We start from the raw sequence: 20,862 nt of genomic DNA, 5'->3' as shown, positions 1-20,862 counted from the left end.
GAAATGCGTAATTCAGTTTAGACTTGTATCAGATAAAGGATACACATTTTCACAATCAAAATAAGCTGAGACTGATTATTTGGCAAAACATTTTTTACAAAGTGTCAGTGGGCAATCAAGAAGGGGGTTGTGTGTATTAATTTTTAGACCATCTTGACAAAAAGGACATACACGTTTCTCTGTTGTTTCTTTGAGGAGAGGAGAAACGTCTCTGGCACAGACATCTCCCATCATTGCTATTGGTTCTTTGTGGAGAGGAGAAACGTCTCCTGGCACAGACATCTCCCATCATTGACAAGCCCAGTTTTAGGTTTTATTAGGTTTGGGGGGGAAGGGGGGGGGGGGGTTAATAAGATAATTAATAAAGTAATAATAGTTTTTTAATATCCCCCTCCTACTAGATGTGTGTCATTGGCTTTCTTCAGTCAGCCATAACAAATTTGTGACGGCATGGTAATTGTTATCTGATAAATAGTTCATTACTACTGTGATAATTATGGCCATTTACGGATGCTAATATTTTCATTAAATTACTTTAAATAATATTAGTTGTATTGCAGTTTCATCCAATTTAAGTTTTTTTAAAATACTTTTTATAAGCTTGCATAAGAAATATGGGCAACAGGTAGAAGGGAGATTAATGGGTTTTAAAAATATTTTTATGTTTATGTATGCTTTTGTTTAAACAAGGCTGTACTTTTATGTTGTTGGGAACTGACGTTTTGTGTGTGTTTTAGATCTGTTTAGAATGTGTTCTTGTTTTTCACCAAATATTACACATGGTATACTGCTGATAAGAAACCTTGTTTAATATGTTCAAACCATCAATTTTTTGTTGTATCATAATACTGAATTTTTTCTTTGATTAATTTTATTATTATTTGACGTACATTTGTTTAAAAATTGTTACTTCCTTCTTTGTCCATCTAAAAAAAAGTATCTGATCTGAAATGAAGAATAGATTTTAAACATTACAGCTTGTTCAGAATGTCCATGCACTAAAATGGCGTGAACTTGATTGTTTGTCAGTGTTTAGCTTAATGTATACTGAGAGCCATAAATAATGCAGATCCCCATCAGAGGGTCCATTGGGCTATTTCTCACTTCAGCCAGTGCATCACGACTTGATATATCAACGGGTGTGGTATGTGCTATCCTGTCTATGGGATGGTGCATATAAAAGATCTCTTGCTACTAGTGGAACAATTTAGTGTGTTTCCTTTCTTAGATTATATGTCAAAATTACCAAATGTTTGACATCCAATAGCAGTTAATTAATAAATGTGCTCTAGTGGTGTTGTTAAACAAAACAAACTTTTAAATAATACAACGGATATTTCAGTGAATATTTTATTATAGAATGTCATATCATACATTAATCATGCAAATTATGTATTGCCAACAACTAACTGAAAGAAGATATTGTTCAAATTGGAGGGGGGAAATGGAATAAAATGCATTTGAAGCAAAAAAATAAATAAAATAAATAAAAAAACTAAGAACTTTGTGATTTTGGCAAAAACAGCATTTTCTCAGTATTATTTAATTGTGGCATGTAGAAGAACGATAATAAGACAAAAAACTGGGGCTTTTTTTTTTTTTAGGTTGACGAGTGCATACAATGCTCGTGCAACATATTTTCACATGCAGTACTGTGTGCTATAAACACCAAGTTGTGTTTGTTTTTTTCGTCAAACAGATTTTATTCCTTTTCTTTTTTTTTTCTATTTGAACTATATCCTCTTTCAATTAGTTTTTAATTTTATTTTACAATACATCATTTGTCTGCATTCTGTATGTGTATGATGACCTGTCTATACGAAACCATTCAGTTAAATATTCATTGCGTTTCTTATGCCTCGGTATATTTTTATGTTCTCATTTAGTACTGCTTTTACAATCAAACATTCCACAATAGGTGAGAACCTTTTCTTGTGTTACACAATATTGGAGCTTTATTTGTATGATAAATTCATCAGTGCCATTACGAGACAAGCCACCAGTGTGCTAGTGTTCTCCCGATACTAAACTTTCTTACTAGGTGGACTGTCCTCTACCAAGAAACAGGCAGTACCATTACTGAAGAAAAAACAAAGAAAATTGTCTGAAACAAATGCAGGGCCAAATTTTACGAGTCTGATTGAAGTAAACTTTACACACTCGGCATCATATACTGCAGGGAGGTAGGGCCGTCGTAATACTACAAACATACATTACAACAGTGTTCGTGGCAGCATGAGATCCTGCAGGGAGGTAGGGCCGTTGTAATACTACAAACATACATTACAACAGTGTTAGTGGCAGCATGAGATCCTGCAGGGAGGTATGGCTTTCATAATACTACAAACATACATTACAGCAGTGTTGGTGGCAGCATGAGATCCTGCAGGGAGGTATGGCTTTCATAATACTACAAACATACATTACAGCAGTGTTAGTGGTAGCATGAGATCCTGCAGGGAGGTAGGGCCGTCGTGATACTACAAACATACATTACAACAGTGTTAGTGGCAGCATGAGATCCTGCAGGGAGGTAGGGCCGTCGTGATACTACAAACATACATTACAGCAGTGTTAGTGGCAGCATGAGATCCTGCAGGGAGGTAGGGCCGTCGTGATACTACAAACATACATTACAGCAGTGTTAGTGGCAGCATGAGATCCTGCAGGGAGGTAGGGCCGTCGTGATACTACAAACATACATTACAGCAGTGTTCGTGGCAGCATGAGATCCTGCAGGGAGGTAGGGCCGTCGTGATACTACAAACATACATTACAGCAGTGTTAGTGGCAGCATGAGATCCTGCAGGGAGGTAGAGCCGTCGTGATACTACAAACATACATTACAACTGTTAGTGGCCATTCATTGTTTGTGTCTAGTTTTGTTCCTTTACCCTCTTCATGTTATAATGTTGGAAGATATTAAGTACTGTGATATATTCTTTGTGATCTGCCGACATTTTGTTATTTTAAGAGGATTAAAAGGATTGAAAACTGCTGATCTCGCCACAACAGTATTTGGTAAGAAAAGTTTCTGTTGTACGAATTGTGGTCATCTATAAATCTAGTTTTAATTCTGCAGTGTTCTTGAGTTTTCACTTTTCAAAGGTAAAAGTTGCAAAAACTTAACAGTCACAAGTCTTGATGGCAGACTCGCGACTATTATGCATCTACCCTAGTACTTTTATGAATTAAAAAATATCTGCAATAACCATTTGGCTTGTAATTAATGTAACAAACATTTTCTGAGCTGAGCGAATAGAAAAATGTGGGCTTGTATCAATTATTTTTAAATGTATGGCATTTTGTAATAGCTTATTTTATATTGTTATAGAACTAAATTGAGTGATTTTTGTCAGATAGCTTTGATAGCAGAACAGGGGTGTCAGATATACAAGATTAATTAGCCAAATTATATAATGAACACAGTGTTACACACTGACATAGATTATGGTTATTACAATTATTTGTGCTTTTTGTTTGGTCAACATCATTGTTGTTGCTCATTTGATGATTCAGATGGTACTCTTTGTTCATTCCAACGTGCACACTGGTTGGCTAATTCCAGTTTACAACCTCTATTGCCCAAAGATCCCAAGCATTTAACATCATCTCAATTATCACATTGGTCATATTCACCAGCAACACAGTAAACATGTCGAGCCAAATTTACGAAGCTTGTTTTTCTTAAACGCAGGTGTTTAAGCATAGTAAATGGACATAGTTAAACGCGTGCAAGTCTAAAACAGGCTTTGTAAATTCGGCTCTTTGGTGGTTCTCTTTATTTTGGTTATGATTAGCCTCAACATTTCTTTATTACTGCTTGTGCACTTTAATGAACATACTGTAACCACACAATAACAAACAGACCCATTGCTTTAATCTGTGCAGCTGATCTTTCCAACCTATAGCCGTAATATGTTGTAACCAATTATTAGTATTTTTACGCAGTCAGTTGCCCAGTTTAAACTTTTATCAGTTTTCTTTGCACAACCTCTGTACAATAGTTTTCATAATGGTGAAAACAAAAGATAAATGGTAAAGACAGATTGAAATTTTGTAAAAGAAATGACAGTATCTGTTTACTTTTTATTAACTGAAAATTTAGCTCAATTTTTTCATTAGCACCTAGGCATATCCCGGTGCTTTGTCCCTTTTTGTGAAAATATCCTCGTCTCAGTGTGAACACCAATGATAAAACCATGTTTTTTTTTGAAAATATCCTCGTCTCAGTGTGAACACCAATGATAAAACCATGTTTTTTTGTGAAAATAGTGAGATGAGGCGGACTACCCATATATAATACCATTTTAATCTTGCGACTGATGACATTCTAAAACATGGTGAAATATTTCTCAAAAATGTGTGATTTTCTTTCCTTTCTTTCTGATTGATAGAGGAGTTGATAATAGTTTGCCAATTCTAATTTATTGCCAACTGTGATGAATTGCTGCTAGTCCCACCTCTGTGCATCACAGAATGGTGGTATCCACTTTCAAGAGAAGCCATATGCAAGTATCTTAATGATTTTGCCTACAGCAAAAATTGTTAAATTTTGTTATTAATAAAACATTTTATTAAGTGGTTTTTTGTTTGTGAAACATTTCTATGCATATTTTATTTATTATAATTTTACAAACAGAATGTGTCCATCCATATTTTATCCATTTCCATTTCTCATATCATCAAATAAAAAACATTTATGTAATATTTAATCTTGTTTTCAGAACTCAATAAACGTGACAGACTGCAGCTTGTTTTGTTCTTAATTTTATTGTGTAGACAGCTGTAAACCTGACATTGCAGGCATGTAGGAACAATATCTGATGTGGTGAGGGGTACAATTTCTAGTGGGGGTGAAAAACCCCAGATTTTTATCTTTATCTGTACATAAACATATAACATAATTTTTTATTCTCATGTTGGATGAGGGCATGGGTAGATCTGCTACTGTAGGTATGTTTAATAACCAAATACTTTTTACATCTTTTAAACTACGAACAAACGATTTCCGACCCAAAAATATTTTCAATTCAAAACACAAGCAAGTGTTCTCTCACAAACTGTAAGGCAGAACTGTTAATTTTTGTTTGTTTAAATTAATACTGTAGTAAAACTACGTCCTTCATGTTTTTGTTGATGTTACTAACTGTCTGGTATGTAACCAGATGTATCATCTGTTAAATAATTAGCTAGTTCGTTATCTGCATGACTTGTATGTAACTATCTGCAAAATCTAGACAATAGAACCTTTATTGTATAGGCTGTGCAAGGTTTTAAAACAAAAATTTAAGGTCGTTTTAGACTTGATGAATAGACGAAACATGGGATTTGAAAAGCTTTCTGGAAAGTAGTGAAATCCATGAAAAATGAGTTGCACTTTACGGTCTAGATCGTATTGCAACTTCAACTCTGTCACAAAATCTCCCTTAACTTGAGGTCATGAACTAGCTTTTACAAAAGCCAGTTTGAATTTTTTAGCTGATGTGGGTCCTAATCCGTCCTGTTCATTCGCTACCACATCTTTCTTTTCCTTGGACGACTCGCTAGTATTTTCAGTTTTTGTTTCGGCACTTTGTTTTTCCTCCTTGCTGGTTTCCCCCATTTCTTGGGAATGTGTGTCCGATTCTTTCCCCGACTGCGGCTCACTTGAGTTGGTGTCTTGCTGCCCCTGACTGTCCAACGTGACACTGTGGTAGCCGAGACCGATGTGACCTCGCCGACCCCCAATCCGCTGGTGCTCGAGACCTTGAACAAACTGAACCTCCAGATCTTCAGTCAGCTGGTGTTCATCAACTTCTAAACAAAACACAACAAATGTAACGTGAATAAATTGCATATTAAATGAAGCCTTATTATTAGTCACTATCCAACTAGAGGGGACTATAGGTTTCGTCTGTGTCCTGCTTGTCCGTCCATCTGTCAATATACAGTTTTCTGTATTTAGGAGATATGAATTTTTTTTTTCCAGATGTGTTTTTCACAATGCCTTGAGATCCTCAGCTGAAATTTTGCGTATAGCTTTAACATATACAATAACATTTATATAAACTACCTAATCTTCAGATTATAATAATGGTAAATTATGTACAGGTGTTGGCATTTGGAGGGATCAAATATATATTCATTATTTTAATTTTCAACTGGGACATGCCCCTGCACACCTCTGCTGTTTTTGATGTCGGTATGTAATGGGCTAACTCGGATAACACTTATTCCAACCTATGTTAAAACCTAACACTAATTCCAACTTACTTTTCCGTGTTTCATTTGCCTTTTGGTCACCAATCACAAATTTCCCATGATGCTCTTTCTGAAATGTTCAAAGTAAAAAAATTGACAAATGACACATGTACAGCATTAAAGGCACATTAAAAAAAAAAAATCTCTGTAAAGTACTTAAGAGTGTATGTTAATCGCTCACAAGAATTTAGGTACTCGACATACATAGCAAAAATGCATTTTATATAACTGTTACATCAATGTTTTGTATATTTAAAATAAATTATTTAAACATTTAAGAAAATTAATGAAGTACATTATATAACCGTATAAAATACAGGTACACATTCATACTAGCCAGCACAATACCTTGGTAGCTCCCATTAATCTCAGAAACTTGCTTTTTCTGTCCGTTTCTCCCAAGTCGGCATTCTCCCATTTATTAGCCGACTGAACCTTCAAATAAACAAAACTAATATATTATTATTATAAGCCAGATATGGGGTGATTATTTGACAAAAGTAATCGATTATTACTGAGAATACATTTTCCAGTAATCATGATTACATTTCCACAAATATGTACAAATTGTAAAATGATGTTACCAACATGAAATTGTTCACTTTATTTCATAGCCATACTAATTTAATTCATAAACAAATGTGGGGAATGATTAACTATTTTTACACAGACTTTGTCATAATGAATAAATTCAACATACAAACAAAGATGTCTTAATTATAAAATAATACAGGCAAACCTGTTCTAGCGGCCACCTGTAATCAGTGGTCGCTTGAGATTTGTTTTATGTAAATGCACTCGTAATAAGTGATCATCTGTCTCATTCACCCAACGGCCACATAACTGGATCACAAATTGCTAAAATACCTGTTAAGTGGCTTCTGTAAATCCTATAAAATTGTTATTTTAAACAGCAGCCTTATTTTGAACAACTGCGACAAGGTAGAGCAATTAAGCAATCTTCACACATTCACAAATACTAAGGTCGACAGTCACTTTTCGCACCCTTGTTTTGGCTTTGTATATAATAAATCTCACCTTAATTTTACTTGAAATCCAAATTTTGTGAAAGATACAATTTTTTTAATTACAAGATTTTCTTGAAATACGTCCAGGTGCATTAGTAAATATCAAACAACAAAATTTCAATAGCAATTTTCCACTGGAATTTTTCCAGCATTCTTAAAACGGAAACATCATGTATTCAGTTTATAGTTGTTCAGGGGTTCTAGAATACGGTGGCCTGATGCCTAAGGTCAGTGGTTTTGGGATTCGGGCCAGTAAAATTACAATTGGCAAGTGGTAAAAAAAAATCGATTGAAATATTTTTTTTAAATCTGCAACGCTAGGATCATAGGTAAACATGCAACATTTCACTAACAAATAGTTGGCCACCAGTAATCTTTGACGCATCCATGACATCAATATACCTACAGATGTAACTTTATTAAAGTTATAAAGTGTAAACACTGAAAAAACTAAAGTTTATTGTTTGCCGCCATTTTCTTTTTTACACTGTAACCTAAAAATTTGTTATTCTAATACTAATAGTAGTAGTGCAAGCGTAATATAACCATTCTTATTAGTGTTAAAGGCTGCATGTCACCATTTACATTTGCCAATATTTCAATATGTAAATTATTAATTTAATTTATAAAATATCACAAATTGCAAAAAATAAATAAAAAATAATAATTAAGTACACAATATCATGAAATAAATAAATTTAACAAAGTACCTACTTTGAAAAATTACTAATTTTAAGTGTGTCGTGTTGTGGTGGTGGTGGTGGTGGTGGGGGGGGGGGGTTGTAAGCCTTAAACTGTAATACATGTACACTTTATGCTAATAAAGGTTCTTTTTCCTTTTCGGTTTTTTTTGGGGGGTGGGGGAGAAGTTCCCATTCATAAGTACAAACCAAACTTAAATTATTTACACACCTGCAGTTTTAATGAATTGTGTGTGACAGTAACAGTTGCAATAGATAATAGAAACATGTTTATAGTGCGTCCCAAGGGGAATTTATTGAATTTATTACAAACTATTTATTTCTGAGCAGCTTGTTTTCTAAATTATTTCCAAAACACTTTTATTTTTATGTCAAACCAAACTTAAATTATTTACAAAAACAACAAATATTTTTGTAGGAGAATGGGACGGACTATATGTAATATTCCAATCAGAACAGTCCCCTTCCCCACGTGCTATATTATGTTTGTTTGGGGGGGTTTTCGATGTATTTCCGGGGATGCATAACCCGACCCCATCCCTAAAAAACACCACTAGTCATTCTAGACTTCCTCTACACAATTTTACTGCACACGTGCCTGTTTGACTAAATATTTTGTTTGCTGCAAATCAATTAGGCCTATACATGTATACATTGCATTATTAACTGTAAATTTTGCTGTAATAACAGCTAAATATATAATTTAACCTAAAAACATCTACCTATAGTAAAGTACTTGTTTTGTTTACATCAGAATATTTGTGTAAACACATTTATGTTAGTCTTGCATGCTGATTAGTTAAGGTTGGTAGGTCCAACATGTTAAAATGAAGACATTGTTGTATACATGATTATAAGCGTAAGTGGCAAGCAAAACAAAAAACCTAATATTTTAAAAATAAAACCCCCTCAACAATTTTACCCCCCCCCCCCCCTACCAAAGAAAACCCGAGTAACAATAACAAATCTGCCCCCAAATAAACAATAGCCTACAAAACAAGCCCACACACCAGTACAAACGCTTTCTTTTGACTACGGCGTGCCAAAACCTATTTACGAAACACCATGTGAGAAGACAGACTGGCCGGACATTGTTCTATGAAAGACGTGTTCGTAAGTATTTCTGTTGAGCACAAAACATATTGTACATTTTCTTTTCTGTAGAAGCAGGAGATTGCACACAATCTGACAAACAATAATAGTAATATAAAACTTTATTAACGTCAAAAAAATAAAAGAACAAGTCGATGACTACTCCACAATTCAGTGGTAACAAAGGGCCTTTGTTGCAATCGATTGGAGCATGAACGCGCCAGAAGTCATGTAGTGACTGATTGGGGCCGCTTAGCACTATGCAAATCAAGGGCAGATAAGTATGTTTCTAATAAAGGCTACATCTAGTGACTGGATTATATCAAATTATTTGTATTAATCCACTATGTTAAAAACAAATCCTACCAATTGCTAATATACTCCTTTATTTCACTAAATCATATTGTGCAACCGCCACTTGTGGGTCAAATAAGGGAAGCAATTAATATTACAGCAAAACACGAAAGGTAGAATTTCAGACGCCGATGAATTAAACGTCTTGTTGATTGTGGAGTGACTGGACATGCCCAAACATTTGGTAGCCCAGCAGACTACCGGGGTTAGACAACTGGTAATCCGAGAGAAAATCGGTAGCCAAAACACCCCAGGCTACTGCTAAGGTCAAGTCCTGTCTCAGCATGCAAAATGTACATTAAAAAGTTAATTATTTTAATTTACTGGTTTTTTGTTTTATCAACAGTTAAAATTGGGCAAGTGAACTTTCAAATCCACTGGCCCCATGACAAGTTAATTTAAAAAAACATTCTAGCACCCATCTTGTGAGATGTAAAGTGACATCATTCAAATTCAAAATTTGCTGTATTATTACAATGCTTCAGCACATTAAAATAAAAACGTGTCTACTAACCCTGACCTGTCAAAATTTTATACAAAGCAGACGACGCTGTTTCTTAACAAAATATTAAGTTTAAATTTTAAAAGATGAAAGAAATAAAAAGTACTGTTTGTCAAATGTATCATAATGGGTTTTTTTACTGTTGGATAGTTATTATGTACGAAGCAAAAACAAGGGTGTGAAAAGTGACAGTCGTCGACCTTAGTAACCATTCAATCGGACATCACCACTGTGTATCATTTAAGAAATTGTTACTGTGGAATGGATTTAATTGCCTCTGGGTAATCTCTGCTTGACATTGGTAGATTAATTTACTAGGACAATACTCTGTATGGAGTAGTCATTAAAGTTTGGTTTGTTTAACAACACCACCAGGGCACACTGATTAATTATCATCGGCTACTGGATGTCAAACATTTGGTAATTATGACTCATTGTCATCAGCGGAAACCCGCTGCATTTTTCCTAATGCTGCAAGGTATCTTTTATATGCACTTCCCTAGAGACAGGAAAGCACATATACCACGGCCTTTGTCCAGTTGTGGTGCACTGGTTGAAACGAGAAAAAACCCAATCAGCTGAATAGATCTGTTGAGGTGGTTCGATCCTGTGATGCAAGCATCTCAACCGACTGAGCTAAATCCTACCCCAGAGTAGTGATTAAATGAAAAGAGAAGACAAACTTATGAGAGAATGAATTCCAAAACAGTTAAATTAGTGATTTTCTGTTATATTTTATAATTTTTTGAAGAAAATGACATGTGGAAAGGTGATTTTTAGAAAACACATCCATCCATTAGAAGTATATACGGTAAAAAAGATTTTAAAAACATTACAGACTGTAAAAGTTGCACCTGTATTCAACAACCACTTGATTTAAGCGGTTGTCTTTGAATACCATTTATGTGGCAGCTAGAATTCACTGTTTTGGGTTAATAGAACTTGTTTTAGCTTCTTCTTTTTTTAGATTAAAAATTCAAGTCTTGCTCCTTTTAAAAACTTTCCCCTTTCAGAAGTTGAGAGGGAAGTGACTTCGCTTGATCACCTACGATTTTGTCCTCACGTCCTCATATCCTATTCTACATTTATCGCATATAGCCAAAAACATTGTGCCAGAATCTCAGTGTCAAAATCCAGGAGTTAAAATCCTATTGCTAGAAGACAAATTCATAATCAATATCAGGAGTGTGCAAGTTGATGTCAAGTAATACGAAAATAGGTTTCTCCGAAAACACAATAAGTTATTTTATACTTCAAAAAACTATATTTTTTTGTTTCATAAAACGTTTTGTTTGCATTAATTAACAAGTTGTGTTATTACATGGGCAGCAACGTCTTCTTCTGTATGCGAATCTTCATCATTACTTTTCTGTTTATTTTTCTTTTCGCTCATTTTTACACGCCAACTAAATACCGGAAGCAATTCCTTGCCGTTTGCGCAGGGCAAAAGCTAACTTCCTTTTTCTCCGAGTCAAAACACCGAAATGGTGAGAGTTTTTAGTGTAATCAAAATCCACTGTTATCAGACTCTTTATTGAGACATCACTTTATAAAAAATATTTTCATCATTACGCACAATGTTAGAGTGTTTAATTATATTACATTACTTAAGGAAAAAATCGTATACAAATACGAACGACACATACGTGATTGTGAAGAAGGACTTTGCGTATATAAAATAGATTACCCTGCAATTGCCGTCGTTTAGATAATATTAATTAGGTAAAACCTAAAACCGAGCGTAAAAGAGACAAATTAAATACGTGTGTGTGTGGGAGAGATATTCCATAGCTCCACTACCCCCCCCCCCCCCCCCCCCCCCACACACACCTCGCCTGTTATCGACCACGGTCAGGCTGCTCGTGCACCCTTGCACCTGCCAGTGCAGGCAGTCCCTCCTTCCCATCCCCACCTTTTCTGTTCAAGGCAGGCTCTTGTGACCAGAACAGGCGTACGCTACAACAGCTTGCTCTGAATTAGTTCATCAAGATTAACTTTGCCAACAAGTGCAAGCACCACCAACGGTTAATCCTGGGGACGAACAACGCCATTAGCGCCTTTCCGAGCAATTTTGCGAACGGAATTCAATCCGAATTGCAGTCAAACTAAAAGAAAAACGATTGTCATCACGTTTTTCCACCCAAATGGTGTACTGTGATCTATTTGGAGCATATGGACACTAAGAAATACTTACTTTGAAACGATCTTCACTTTGAATTAAAGGAAAAACGACCGACTGTATGACTGTTTTTAAAATGCGCGGTGCATTATGGGAGGAAAATGAAACTCGGAACAATCTTGTATGTGGAAAAGGATCAGTGAAGTCATTTCTCGTTTCATAATGAATAAAACAAAAACCATAAAACTAAAAATTAATTAAAGTTAATAAAATAACTTAAAGTAAAAATAAATTAAAGTTAATAAATTAAAATTAAAAAAGGAAATTAAAGTTAATAATAAAAATAAAATAATTAAAGGGGCACACCCTAGTTACTGCTAGTTATTAACCATTACAGCGTTGTTTTTCGCTATTAAACCCATTTTTTCACAAATAAAATTGCACTTTACTTACCGTTTATTATTTAGAATATACATTTCCATTCACCTGAAGTAAAAAAAATTAATTAAAGGGACACACCCTAGTTACTGCTAGTTGTTAACCATTACAGCGTTGTTTTTCGCTATTAAACCTATTTTTTTCACAATTAAATTGCACTTTACTTACCGTTTATTATTTAGAATATACATTTCCATTCACCTGAAGTGTTTTTTGGTAATCCTGGTGTTTGTAATACTACAAATTGCGTTTTTCGTATTTCTGAAAAACGGACGCACGTTTGAGAAAAAACCGTTGAGCAGACAAGGTCTAATCTATTTTTAGACGGGGATATTTCCATTTCAATGTCACAGACATTGGTATACCACGTGACCGTTATCATTTTGGTTCGGTTTGTTTTCTCGTGCACAGTTGCGCAATCAACATCCGATTTGTTGTTGTTCATTTGTGAGATTTTTCTTCACAGTTCGTGAACATTTTCAGTAACAATAAAGTTCAGACAGTAAGTATCTCAATACAAAACGTTACAAACCCTTAAAACCAATAATTTTGCTAAGTCCTACGATATCTGGAGAGGGGATACAACCAGGACAGAACAGTTGGAACATGTCCAGGAGAGGTGAAAAGAACGCACCCCAAGTCTGAAATTTGTCGTGACGTAGGCATTGTTGTGCTTCGAGCGACATCTACCGATGACATCAGAATACAAACTTTAAAAATTATTTCAAGCAATTGGGAAATGGGGATTCCCATGGTATTTATCGATATAAAACCTGCTTTTCACTCCATTTGATAAAAACGTGATCTAAGTGTGTTACAGGTTTGTAGATTAACCAAATTATAATTTATTTTTGCTGGATGGAACTAGGGTGTGCGGTTTTAATAGAAATGAAATAAAAATTAAGATTTTTTGTTTTATTCATTATGAAACGAGAAATGACTTCACCGATCCTTTTCCACATACAAGATTGTTCCGAGTTTCATTTTCCTCCCATAATGCACCGCACGTTTTAAAAACAAGTCGTACAGTCGGTAGTTTTTCCTTTAATTCAAAGTGAAGATCGTTTCAAAGTAAGTATTTTTTAGTGTCCATATGCTCCAAATAGATCACAGTACACGATTTGGGTGGAAAAACGTGATGACAGTCGTTTTTCTTTTAGTTTGACCGCAATTCGTATTGAATTCCGTTCCGAGCAAAATTGCTCGGAAGGGCGCTAATGGCGTTGTTCGTCCCCAGGATTAACCTTTGGTGGTGCTTGCACTTGTAGGCAAAGTTAATCTTGATGAACTAGCTCTGAATGTGCATGTAAAACCCTATGACCTGACCTGAGAGATTATATACTTGTGTGTATGGTTGCCCACGTACATTTTGTTTCAAAGGTCGACAACAATCACTTTTCGCAACCTTGTTTTGGGTTCATATACAAAAAATATAGCATATTTTACCGTAATTTCACTTGAAATCCTGTAAAAGGTACAATTTTTTAATCATAAGATTTTCTTAAAAAACATTCAGGTGTATTAGAATTTAAGTAATGTTCAAACAAGGGTGCAAAAATGGAACATATTTCGCTATCCCGCTGGACCAGAACCAACTAAAATTTACTAGCCCGCAATAATTTCTACTAGTCCGCCAGTCTATAGAATGATATATTATTAATAATATTATAAAATAGTCTTCACTTCAGATGATGGGGCGGGATGTAGCCCAGTTGTACAGCGCTCGCTCGATGCGCGGTCTCTGTGAGATTGATCCCCATCGGTGGTCCCATTGCGTTATTTCTCATTCCAGCCAGTGCACCACGACTGGTATATCAAAGGCTGTGGTATGTACTACCCTTTCTTTGGGATGGTGCATATAAAAGATACATTTCTGCTAATCGAAAAGAGTAGCCCATGAAGTGACGAAGGCGGGTTTCCTCTCTAAATATCTGTATGGTCCTTAACCATATGTCTGACGCCACATAACCGTAAATAAAATGTGTTGAGTGCATCATTAAATAAAACATTTCTTTCTTTCACTTCAAATGATATATATGAATATATTGACAAAACATTAAGAACATCTGGTAAGTGATCAACATCACGTGGCAAACAAAATAAAAAAAAGAGATCGCCCGTCGGATTGGTACTTGCATTTTTTTAACTTGTCCGTCAGAATTTTTACACGCATTTGGCGAGTGGGTGAGTACTTTCTGCACCCTTGTTTATACAAAACACTTTCAATAGCAATTTTGCAGTGGAATCTTTCCTGCATTCTTAAAACGGAAACGTCATGTACCCAGTGTATGATTATTGTACAGAGATTCAAAATGGTGTCGTTAGAATACTGACGTTATTCAAATTAAAAAAAAACTGGTCTTCTAGCCTTGACCCCTGTCAAATTTCTATAACAATCAGATAACGCTGTTTACAAGTTGGTATTTTTTTTTTTTTTTTTCATAATTCTGGACAAAATATTAATTTTAAGTTTCAAAATATGAAAGAAATAAAAGGTACCATTTGTCAAATATATCATATCAACAAATTACCGTTTGTTTTATGTTTTATTTACCGTGTACGAAGCTAAAACAAGGGTTCTAAAAGTGACTGTCTTCGACCTTAGTGTATGGGTGATCAGTTAGTACCACCCGATGGAACGTGTTATGCGCGTACGCTGTATTTTAATTACCTCACATTGTTCGGAGGCTTCCATCTTGAAAGATTACAGGCTTTTTCTCCAAGGTGACATGGTTATAATTTAGTATTTGAATTCTGTCATTACAATAGTTTTTTCAAGATTTATGTCTTATTAAATGTAGGTGAGTAAGTGTATGCGACATTCGGCAAATGCTAATTTCTGCTTCCTGACAACAAGCGAACATTTTGAAAGTAAAATTTTAAAAATCAATATTTAAATATAACAGGGAGTTACTAGTAAGTAAATAAGTAAATAAACATAGCAAGATCGTTTTATTTTGACATTGGTTACAATTAATTTGCGAGATTAACCTTTAGACTACTGGATTAATTTTTAACAAAAACCACGTTGAGTGAGTACACGTTTATAATTTTTACTCACATATATTCACTTAAATGTTTTATAAATACATGAAATAAAGTTCATATATGAATCGGTAAGTATTATTTTCGTGTCTTTTTTTTTGTAATTTTTATTATTTTAGATCGGCTAATGGTGATTAAAATTAGGCAAAAAATCTAAAAAGTTGCGTTTACTTACGGGCATTTGTGGCCAGCTGTCCAGTATTTATGTGCATTATTCCCGATAACAGTGGTTTTCTGACCAGAATTTTTTTTTAAAACCCGAACTACGATTCATATTGCAATATTTGGTCATTTTCGTTGTTGGTAAAACGATCAAATTCATTATCAAATTAGCTGTCACAATCGGCTATCGATCCCTGAAAATTACTGCGATGTGCCGCCATTGTTGTCAAGCGAAAATACTTGCCGAAAACCACTTTTTGAACTCCAAATTTCAAGGTATTTTCAATTGAAAAAATAAAAGCCACCATTTTGAAAAAAAATCTTTTTTCTTTAATTATATTTCCGTTTCCGGTGAGTGTCGTGTGCAAAATGGCGGGAAATATGAATTGGGGAATGCACTGTATACAGTATACAGTATATCGACTGACGTGATGTCGGGCGAGATATCTCGCCTGCAGTACTCAGGAGGTTAATACAAAAGCAACACACCTGACCCGCCCGTTCTGCAAATTTGTGATACTTCGGAACACCTCGGCTGATTACGAATAGAAATAGGCTGAAGTGTTCAGAATGATCGGAATATTCCGATAGACAGTACGACTTCCGCTTACATACATCCAATAAGAACAGTTGACACGTTATATTAAGGAAGATGCCACTGTTTTCTTTTTGTGAACGAAAGCATTTGGTTTCAATTTCTCAAAAATTATATAACTTAACAGTATAAAATGTTCACCTGACAAATTTGTTATGGGGAGCATTTTTTTGTGTGTCGAGATATGATTTACTGGCGCTATATGTATCGAATGTAGTTTCTAAAAATATATCGGCACGACTCCGATCATATGGTATTTATGAAAATAAGATTAATTAGCCTTTTTTTTCATTTATAGCAGATCTGTTACCCATTTACTTCGATTTTTGTTTTTTTAATGCGATTTCACTTTCCATTACAACGCTTCAACAAAAAATTTCAATGCCTTACATATGAGACTGTCTATTTAGGTTATTTCACCATGTCATAAATGCGTGCTATAAATTGCTGTATGAAGGAAGCATCACCAAAGACACTTTTGTGCCATCAGTAAAGCTTCTCAACAGTAGCAAAATGCGGCGTTTGAAATAAGCACTTATCTGTTTGTCCTGATAAGTGAAAATCTATTTGGACAAACAAAATGCACATTGGTGCATGTCCTATAGACAAGTAAAAAATTTCAATGCTGTTTCATTTTAAGCAATCAAAAACATCATCCTTGTACTTAATAAAACAAACCATTTATTTGGACATGTGAAAATGTTGGCAGACGAGTAGATTTCTAGATGTATTTGTCCGTTGGACTAGTAAAACATTCTGCTTATTTCTATCACTGAAATGTATACACCTGGTGTACATTATCTGCCAGTATTTAACAATTGAAATATCTTCATGCAGCAAAATAACCTGTCGGTCATGTTTATTTTCTGCAATTGTCACTTTTATTGTCATATGCAGGCTCACAGTTGCTGTTTGTGGGACATTTTGGAAAGACTGACGAACATTCCAGCATACATGCTAATACTATCACTAATCCTAAACCTAAGCCTGAAATCAGAATGAACTAAATGCTGGAACGTTTGGAAGTCTTGCCGACACTTCAACCTAGGCAGTCTTTTAAAAATTGACAGACAAATTCTTATGTTCGAGCCCTTTGTGTGCGGTACATTCCTAAAGTCCAAACCACATTGTTAACAACTATGATAAATTACTCTCCTACCTTGAATTACCTTTAGATTTTCCCAACTTTTTATCCAGTTAGAAATCTTGAAAAATCCATTAGTGACACAGATTCCACATACTAAATGGTAACCATGTCACCTAGATATTGTCTTCACTGAAATCTCCTAGGACAAAAATTATTGTGTGTAAATAATAAATCTTGTATATAAAAAAGTGAAGGCATTAAACAAATTTCATATTTGGTGATTAATATCAATGTTATAATTTGACAGGTGAATGTTCCCAAGTCAAGAAGAACCTTCTGTAAAGGGAAGAAATGCAAGAGGCACACTTTACACAAAGTGACACAGTACAAGGCTGGTAAAGCCTCATTGTATGCCCAAGGTAGGTGGACTTCTTTTGTGTATTTAACAATGCGAAAATGGTGAGTTCGACAAATCCGCAGGGCTAGTGACAAATGCAAAACCAGTAGTCTGATGGGCTAGTGGCTTTTAAAAAAAAGTTTTTCCTCCACCGACGTATGTTTGATAAATGTTATTCTGACATTGGTCATCGCATAATGTCAACAAATCAATAAGTATATATTAATATTCAACTTGAGCTAGATTTCTACAAAATGCAGTAACAAGAATTTCAACATCGTCAATTACAATACACACGTTACAGACTTTGTTGTCTTTTCGTTTCATGGAAACAACCTTAATAAAACGCATGTTTTGATTGGTTGTACAAGTCACGTGGTAGTAAAATCTTGCATGTCAACAAGGTAACAAATGTGTGAATGGCCAGTCCAAATTAATTAACAGGCTAGTAGAACTGAAATACAACCCCAGTCATGTTTAGAATTACTCTGTGTGTCTTATTTATCTATTGTCTTCTGATTTAATGCCTCGCTCAGGAATGTTGGCAATCCGAAAACAGCCAGCTTGACCTGTTTAATGTGCATAGCAGTTTGGATAACGTTTCACATCTGTACAAGATATGTTTTTGTGTCTACCATTGAATTAACGAGTTGAATCTTGCCAATATTTTTGTTGATATCTGTCTGACATGGGATATATTACCCTGTAAGCTATTTGAGCAACTGATATCAACGTTCCTGTTGACAATTCACTACCGAATACACTGAACCAGACCATGCATTATCGTGTTACATTGTATTGTGCATTAAATTCTTTTGTTTTGGGTGGTTGGAGAGAGGAGTTTGTTAAATTGCTTACCACTCCAGATGAGGAGGATGGGGGAGGGGGGCAAAAGTGAAAACGGGACAATGATTTATGATCAAACATGACAAAATAGGGTAGATCATGCAGTTTAAAAAAAAACCTAAATTATTAATGAATTTTTTTTAACTTTTACCTGTACCGTATATACTGTTAGGTATCGGTATCATGTCAATGCCAATTTACCATACCAAGCAAATACAGAATACAGAAATTTCAGTATTGAAAAATGTTTTAAAGCACTAATAATATATAGCTGAAAAGAGGAGAGAGATGAGGGCCTGGCGTATGGAATTTTTTTATGAAATTAGCGGTGAGACTTGACTCGGGTATTTAAAGCGAAGTATACCGAAAATACAGCTTGGTATACTATCGGTATTGTATCAATACCAGTATCGAACCTGAAATTTCAATACCGCCCAGCTCTATTGCTCAAAATAGGTAGCTACATGTATGTTAAGCACCTCCTTAAACAGTTAATTTGTAAAACAGTGTGTGCACAAGTTACACAGCTGATGGAATTTGCCGGGTGATAAGGTTGCTTTGTGAAATGTATTTAGCTGATGAGAAGAAACCTGTTGAGATAGACATGGTGCTTTTATTATTCAGGTAAAAGGAGATACGACAGAAAACAAGCTGGTTATGGAGGTCAGACAAAACCTATATTTCACAAGAAGGTACAGTATTTCTTCACTTTTATTTTGAACAGTTTATTGTAGATTTTATTTTTTTACATTTGTTTTTGCATCTAGTTGGTACTGACATGATGGATGTTTTATCAATGTGTGTCATACTTAATTTTATCATCTTAGAGGGACTGAACCAATAACTACGATTCTGTGTAGTTGCAGAAGACGTGTCACTGAGACGGGATGTAGCACGGTGGTAAAGCACTCATCTGATGTGTGATGGGTCACAGGAATGTTGCTCTTGGTGGAATACTTTTATTCTGTCCCAATAACAACACCACACACTAGTAGTGTACCAGTGATCGATTATACTACACAATTGATCACTTTCAAACTGATCAATTGTGTGTTATAATCTATTTGGCTCTATTGATCTGATGATTGATTATAAAAATCCATAATCGATGTTTCCTCCAATTTAGATGATGGAATCGATGTAAATATGTTGGGGATTGGTGCTTGTCGTCACGTAAAGAAAAAATATATTAAATAGTTCTAAAGGTAAAATTTGCGATTTGTGGAGTATATCCCAATAAACATAACAATACGTGCATAGTCGATTGATGATGAAAGTCCAACAGATACCCAACACTTGTGACAAACTGTATTATGATAAAAAGATTCCTTGCTTTTTTGGTAGGATTAGACATGTGGCAGTAGCAGGTTTCCCCGTCTCGTGTGAATATAGCTGTATATTAGAAATCCTATAGCAGTAGTTTTAATTTAAAATGTGCTGAGGTGTATTAGATGTGTAGCGGTAGTAGGTTTCCCTGTCTGAAGTATGAATATAACTATATTAGAAATCAAATAGCAGTAATTTTAGTAAACTTTTGTTTTCTTTCATACCAGTGATTGTACATGAAAATATATTTTCAGGCAAAGACCACAAAAAAGATAGTTCTGCGTATGGAATGTACAGACTGCAAATACAGAAAACAGCTGTCCATTAAACGATGCAAGCATTTTGAATTAGGCGGTGACAAGAAACGAAAGGTTTGTGTATCTTTGATGTGGGTCTACAAGTTCAAAGTCAAAAATGGCATTGATCTTGGCAGATGGGATAGGTTTTAAAATATTATGGTAAAGTGCCTTACAATTGGTTAGTCCCCTTTATATTGAGTAATTCTTTCTGTCTTGGAAGTGTGACAGTTATTGTACTACTGTTTTTTATTCTGTTCATTCCTTATATGTTAAAATTATCTGAATATATTTTAGTAATAATTTGTTGTTTTTATTTTCAGGGCCAGATGATCATGTTCTAGTTGTGTGGGTGGAAATAAAAAAAAATGGACAAAATATCTTGTTTGTTTTTCGTTGTTAGATAGTGGAACCCATTAGTCTGTATGGCAACTCTACATTGGCACTGCTGTATAGAAGTGGAGTGGTTTAGTAGGACTGAGAAAATGTATTAATCATTTGCTCTTAATTGTAATGATCAAAAGGTCCGACCAACCTAGTTGCCATAATGTATGAACCTGGAGAAATTACCAAAGCTTTTAATATGCACACATTTCATCATTGATCAGTAGAAGAAGAGGTTTTGTACAAA

At 34.8% G+C, this 20,862-nt stretch overlaps 2 protein-coding genes and 1 long non-coding RNA gene across 3 annotated transcripts; 2 read left to right on the top strand and 1 right to left on the bottom strand.

Annotated features, from left to right (window-relative positions):
• The first annotated feature begins 1,236 nt into the window (after positions 1-1,236).
• Positions 1,237-4,752, top strand: LOC121371899. The gene is made up of 2 exons (XR_005957842.1): positions 1,237-2,603; positions 2,814-4,752. It is a non-coding gene; the product is annotated as an uncharacterized LOC121371899 (long non-coding RNA).
• Positions 4,753-4,757: 5 nt separating this feature from the next.
• LOC121371897 (small acidic protein-like) lies at positions 4,758-11,392 on the bottom strand. Its single transcript, XM_041498126.1, has 4 exons — positions 11,242-11,392; positions 6,592-6,678; positions 6,256-6,313; positions 4,758-5,799 (listed from the first exon to the last, which is right to left on the bottom strand). Exons 1-4 carry the CDS (start codon positions 11,311-11,313, stop codon positions 5,441-5,443), a joined length of 576 nt encoding a protein of 191 aa, XP_041354060.1. The 5' UTR covers positions 11,314-11,392; the 3' UTR covers positions 4,758-5,440.
• Positions 11,364-20,609, top strand: LOC121371898 (60S ribosomal protein L44-like). The gene is made up of 5 exons (XM_041498128.1): positions 11,364-11,407; positions 17,674-17,785; positions 19,234-19,301; positions 20,190-20,306; positions 20,555-20,609. Exons 1-5 carry the CDS (start codon positions 11,405-11,407, stop codon positions 20,573-20,575), a joined length of 321 nt encoding a protein of 106 aa, XP_041354062.1. The 5' UTR covers positions 11,364-11,404; the 3' UTR covers positions 20,576-20,609.
• The last annotated feature ends 253 nt before the right edge of the window (positions 20,610-20,862 follow it).

The sequence above is a fragment of the Gigantopelta aegis genome, chromosome 4, assembly GCF_016097555.1.
Source record: "Gigantopelta aegis isolate Gae_Host chromosome 4, Gae_host_genome, whole genome shotgun sequence".
NCBI lineage: Eukaryota > Metazoa > Mollusca > Gastropoda > Neomphalida > Peltospiridae > Gigantopelta > Gigantopelta aegis.
The sequence above is the reverse complement of the archived record's forward strand: the minus strand, read 5'-3'. Positions and strand labels throughout refer to the sequence as shown.